The 6,000-nt window shown below is 34.6% G+C and overlaps 1 protein-coding gene across 1 annotated transcript; it reads right to left on the bottom strand.

Moving 5' to 3' along the window:
- Positions 1 to 872: 872 nt before the first annotated feature.
- On the bottom strand, positions 873 to 5,099 carry LOC122588795 (zinc finger CCCH domain-containing protein 67-like). Its single transcript, XM_043761001.1, has 6 exons — positions 4,081 to 5,099; positions 3,642 to 3,710; positions 3,161 to 3,280; positions 2,778 to 3,053; positions 1,927 to 2,214; positions 873 to 1,265 (listed from the first exon to the last, which is right to left on the bottom strand). The coding sequence occupies exons 1-6, from the start codon at positions 4,945 to 4,947 to the stop codon at positions 1,116 to 1,118; spliced, it is 1,770 nt and encodes a 589-aa protein (XP_043616936.1). The 5' UTR covers positions 4,948 to 5,099; the 3' UTR covers positions 873 to 1,115.
- Positions 5,100 to 6,000: the final 901 nt, after the last annotated feature.

Raw genomic sequence — 6,000 nt, 5'->3', positions numbered from 1 at the left:
TTCTAAACTATTAAGGCTTGTATGGGCAGTTATTTGGTCATAATTAGCTCATAAATCCTCAAACTTCGTCTTCAAAAATGAAAATAGTTAAAAATATGTAAAAAGTGATGATTTAAAAACATTTCCGCCAATTTGGAGATAGCCCACTTGGTAGAGGTTCTTGCTTCTTAAAGTAAAGATTAAAGTTCAATCCTTATCAGTAAATACTTTAGTTTATTAGGTGTTATTTAGTAGCTAGTATATTTGTCATTTAAAAAAAACATACCCCTTCCGTCTATCGTCTATAAGCGTAAAAAGTTGTAGTTTGTTATATGTGTAATTAATAGTTTTTATATGATAAAATATCAAATTTATTCTTGAATATAATGCACACTCAACTTGATAAATTATAAGAATGTTAATTAATTGCCAATGTGATTAATGGTCAATTGTTAAGGTCTTATCCTTGAAAGAATCCACCTAGATTGAAATATTAAGTTGGATTCTTGGCACTAAAGCATAAAATGCCTCATTCTTTAACATCTAAACATTCCCGAAGTTTTCCATAACCACATTGAGGCATTTCCAATAAAGCATTTTATAAATTTTTTTATCATTTAAAAAGTTTATGAAGCAATAACTTCATTGTTCTATAAGTCATTAAAACAAATGTCATTTAACGTATTTAAAAAAATTGAGCTTTTATAATTGAAGCAATAACATCAAAAACTAAAAAACTTCTAAAGAATAACTTGACTTGAGAGATGCTCTGAGGAACAGTTTAAACACCCACCAAAACTCGGGTGGGTTTTGGTCGGGGGTGTGATTTCAGACAAGTATTTTAACTTAAATGCCTTTCAAAACAATAAAACAGCAAGGCCAGAGCCTGGACAAAACCAAAAGCCCATCTTTAATTGAAAATAGTTTGAGTGGGCAGAGCCCAATAGCTCATGACGCAACAACCGTCGCTAAAACAAAGCATAAACTACATCAGACCAGAAGACTTTGAAGATAATTTAAACATATTCTGATATCATTCAACGTTTTCTAAATACCCAGAGAAATTCAAAGATTTGGTTAGTCCAAAAACATGTAAAATTAAACTTGTATTCGAGGATGGGATAAGCACCACTTGATTACACAGACTGTTGCATAAAAGACCCATCAGATCGATATCCTTGTCCTGCAGGCGTTGAGTTGCTATAATTTACTGGATGATCATATTTACAAGCAGGCCCATATTTGCATATGCCATACCGACTGTAGTGCGAGCAGATACTCTGATCCTGATTGTTTTTCAAGAAAAGGAAAAAAATACTATAAGAATTGAAACATTAAACTTATACAAACACCAAAATTTAGTTTATATAGATAAACAACCTTAAAAAAAAACAGAACTTTGTAAATCAAGCTCATAATCTTATGTTCCGTTCTTCTCACAGCATATACATTGACCCACATACATGCCACACCCAGAAAATAAAGAGGATTTGAAGGCCAAACGGCTAGAACTAAAGGTGGAAAGATGGATGGGTTGGATTCAAGGTCAAAAAGGGTTAACATTGAAAGTCTATTTTTTTGAGTGCGGATTGACAAAAGCGTGACCCGCAAACATAGATTTGTCCCTTTTCTAAATTTGCATATGCACGTGCACATACACACACACATGTAGACTCAGCATACCTTTCAGCTTATTTGACATTGACCCACTCTCTTGGATTAATTTTATAAATTAACCCATTTGAGATATATTACAACCCAAACCATATTACAACCCAAACAAAGCCACTTGTAAACTTTTGCCTCTATATATTTTTACAGGATGTTTGCAACTTCTATATGACAGTCTGTTGTATAAAGCTGTTTTATTCATGCAAACTGCACCGCACTGTATGGTGGGCTAAATTTTCTCAGGATAATGTCAAGGCAATACGAGGATATACTTACAGGTCTTAAAGGCAAGCCTTTGTCACTCAGAACAGATGGGGAAGCTTTGTTAGTGCGACTCTTAGGATGATGAAACTTGCAGGTTGCTTTGTATTTGCAGTCTCCAGTTTTCATAAAGTAACTGCAATCTGGCTGTCCAGGCCTTTCGGGATAATCTGAAACTTGCATCTGCTGTTGATGATGTGAGTACATGTTATCATTTGGTGCATTGTTGAGGAAGAAAGCTGGTGGAATAGGTAGGCCGCGTTCTGAACTTGGGTACACGTGAGCAGGTGTGGGAACAGGAGCCTCAAAAAGTCAAAAAATAAGCAAGTAAGAAGAAACAGACAATTGTGTTCTTGCACAACACTCTAAATGCATCAAAGAGTCAAAATATAGAACGAACTCACTAACTATAGATAACATATATGAAATTTTTTATAAATTATCTATATAGTATTTACTATAACACATAAATACGAGAGCCTCATTCAAATTCGCCTTTGATCAAACTTGGTGTTTGAAAAGAAACCCCAAAAAGATTGATGGTCTCTTTGAGGAAGAAAAAAATGAGATCAATCTTGTTGAGAAAGAAAAGGGAAGGGGGAAAAATAAACTTATTAAGGAAAAAATCCTTTGTTGTCATGTTGTGTACAAAAAGCTCGCGGTTTTTAGCGCCTGGGCTTAATCCAAAAGCTCAAAAAGAGCTAGCTGTTTGTACACCCTGCGCCTTGGGTACCAAAAAGCTCTAAGGCTTGCGCCTAGGTGAGCCTAGTTTCAAAACCAAGATCCTATATCGGAAAAGTTAATAATATTTGGAGTTATAAACTTCAAGTATGCAGAATAAAGCCAATGTGAATTAAGAAACTTACCTGATAATTATTCCAATCTTGATTAGGAGGGGGCATGTTCCGAGTAGGTGAGTACATCATCGGTACAAAGGCAGCAGTGGGCTCTGGAGTTCTTGGAGCTGACCAGGAGGGCATATTTGCTTGGGGTGCGGTTGGTAATGGAGCAGGGCCATCATTCCCATATGCGGCAGGAGCATCAGTTCCTCCTACTGCAGTAGGATCGGGATGATTAAACCTACAGTTTGGCCCGTATTTGCAGGAGCCATTACGCATGTAGTAAGGACACTCTTTCTCTCCCTGCAACACAATTTAGTTGAAGATATAAAATAGAACATAATCAAAACTTCAATAAAAAAAATATAAGTACAGCTGAAATGTTTCAAAAACTTGCAGTCTACAAATACCGGTCGGATTGGCAGGCCTAGAAAGTTGTACTCGACCACTGGAGTTGTAACAGTTTTTCCTTTGGTATGACTGAACTTGCAAGCTTTTCCATACTTGCAACCTCCAGATGATAAATAAAACTGCAGCAAACTCGAGTCAAATTTGTAACAAGATGCAAATGCATCTAGAAACCAAACATGCCAAACATATTATACCATACTAATTTACTAGAGTGCCCTATACATCAATCAAAATATTTAAATAAGTATTACATCCTAATAAATATGAAGCTAAGTAATACACCAAAACCAAAAAGAATGACAGGCAGACAAGGTACAGAACATTATATACATAACTTAAGCATAAGTAAAAAAATGCCTAAGCACCAACCACCAACTATGAGCTAACTTGACTGGGATTGAAACAAACCACACTATAGTTTCACAACAATGGACTTGAATTAATAAAGTTTGTATACGTATAATGAGAGAAGAATATAACCTTGCACTCAATCTGCTGCCCAGGCCTCTCCATGTTTTCTTCCCTTGGTTTCCTAGTCTCCTTGGTTGGCTGTATATCACAAAAAATTCTATATAAGAACTTGATGTAACCAAGATTTAACGTGATGTACTACTTAAAATCTTTCCAAAGGGTCGATTTTGCGGCAACCGCCAACCCACGCCAGAACCACCCCACAGTCATCACGTGAGAGGTTAATCAAGTAAACCCAGTGGTCAGCTCAGATAGTGGCCAAACCACCTGATCCAAGGAACTATTCTGATAAATCAGTTTCCTCCTTGACTTCGCTGGGGTTAAAGTTAGACCCATCTTTGGGGCCAACTACACTACACACTACACACACATACTAAAAACCTTAACTACTACATTAACACACCAGCAACCTAATAAAAACATGACACAAAATCGTATAAAAACAAACCTGATTCCTCTTTTTCAAAGGATGATTAAACTTGCAATTCGATCCAAACTTACACATCCCCGTTCGCACATAATATGAACAATCCTCAGCGTCCGGCCTCAACGGATAATGATAACTTTTCATCCTCCCATCATCCGGATAAACACTCACCGATCCACCACCACCACCACCACCACCATTTTCACTCTCATAATTTCCAAACTCTCTATCAGCACCACCACCATTATAATTATACTTATCATCCTCATGACAATAACTATTTTCTAGACTATCAAGCACATGTTTTTCCCCAAAGTTATCATCATCATAAACCCTCATTTCACCATCATTCCTACCATCAAAAACCCTAATTTCACCATCATTTCTATTTTTGTCATCATCTTCATCCCCCCATCCATCATAATACTCATCATTCCCCCATTCTTCACCACCACCACCACCACCATTCTTCTCCAAAAACCTGACTCCACTACTCAAATCAACACCCACATTCTCACTCTCATCTTTTCCCCCAAAATCCTCTAAAACCCTAATTTCACCAACATCTTTTTCTTCTTCAGAAACCCTAACCTCATTTACTACTTTTTCTTCATCAAAAACCCTAACTTCACCGACTATTTTTTCTTCATCAAAATCCTTACTTTTTTCCAACCCATCTTCTAAAACCTGCTTTAGATCAATACCCACATCGCCAATTTCATCTTTAGGCTTCACAATATCCTGATCAGAGTCCTCATTGTTTTTGTTGCAAGAAAGAATTAGGGTTTCAAGTTCTTTAGCAAGAATTGAAACTATTTCGTCAGTGTTGTTTATAGATATATCAGATTTTAAGTCTTTGAGTTGTGTTTTTGATTCATGGGTTTCCATTTTTGCAACTTTCACACTAACATCTCAATTTTTAATTTTTAATTTTTTTTCACAGGAGGAAATAAAAAGGGGTTTGGAGGGTTGGTTTGTTGTTTAATATTTTTCAGGGGGGAGAATGAATGAGGACAAAGTGCGTGTGTTTGTGTAGGGAGTGTGTGTGAGAGAGAACTTCTCTTCATTTTATTCATTTATTTAATAATTAAAAAACAAAAACAAAATAAATAATACGAGTAAGAGTGTAAAATTTTACTATTTAAATCATAGTTAATTGAGTTGTACACACTACGCAAGTACACAAGCAGGCTGGTTTGAAAGACAAATTAGTGCTGGAACAATTTCATTGACGTATTGCTGAAGTGATTGAAATGTTTAGACATATTACTCATTTTTCCCTCCAAATTTCATTTACTTTGCCAAAAAAAATTATTCTTATATTTAATGAATCAATATATAATTAAATTTACATAATATATATTGACGACAGGTTAACAAATCACATCTTATACGGTTATACCTCACTATCATTGCCTACATGGCTACATCCATACTTATATATACAAAGTATTATATGTTGTTCCAAACTACTACTCGTATGTATTTGTTTTTTAACCACCTTAACCTAGATTGATATAAAATAACTTAAGTTGTGTTTGATAGGTTGTAATAGAAGAAAGAATGGATCTATAGAATGAAATTTTATTGTTTAGTTCAAACTATATAATGGAATGATTCCAATAAGAATTTGAATTTTATTGGTAAATATTTCACTCTCTAGGTAACTTATATTTTCTTTTCATTCCAGGATGAAATATATAACAACAAACAACTATATTTTTTTTATAAAAAAAAACACTATATTTTAAACAATTAAATAGTCCATGAAATGATAGTCATCCATTCTGGGATTTGTTAATTAGTATCACTAAGACATTTGTAATTATTTTAGACTATAAATTACATGGAACTGTTTTTTTGCAAATGATTACCCCTAATAAACATTTTTATTAATATATATTCTTTATAAACTTGTAAAATCTATACATGATTCACTAA

The sequence above is a fragment of the Erigeron canadensis genome, chromosome 2, assembly GCF_010389155.1.
Source record: "Erigeron canadensis isolate Cc75 chromosome 2, C_canadensis_v1, whole genome shotgun sequence".
NCBI classification, from domain to species: Eukaryota; Viridiplantae; Streptophyta; class Magnoliopsida; order Asterales; family Asteraceae; genus Erigeron; species Erigeron canadensis.
Note: the sequence above shows the minus strand (reverse complement) of the source record. Positions and strands in the feature narration are given on the sequence as shown.

What these genes read in the sequence shown, in the direction of transcription:
- LOC122588795 (XM_043761001.1), bottom strand. Translation starts at nt 4,947, where the DNA reads ATGGAAACCCATGAATCAAAAACACAACTCAAAGACTTAAAATCTGAT. An exon ending in AAGATTGGAATAATTATCAG is followed by an intron (nt 2,215 to 2,777) that starts GTAAGTTTCTTA and finishes TGACTTTTTGAG; the next exon opens with GCTCCTGTTCCCACACCTGC. An exon ending in AAGGCTTGCCTTTAAGACCT is followed by an intron (nt 1,266 to 1,926) that starts GTAAGTATATCC and finishes AAAAACAATCAG; the next exon opens with GATCAGAGTATCTGCTCGCA.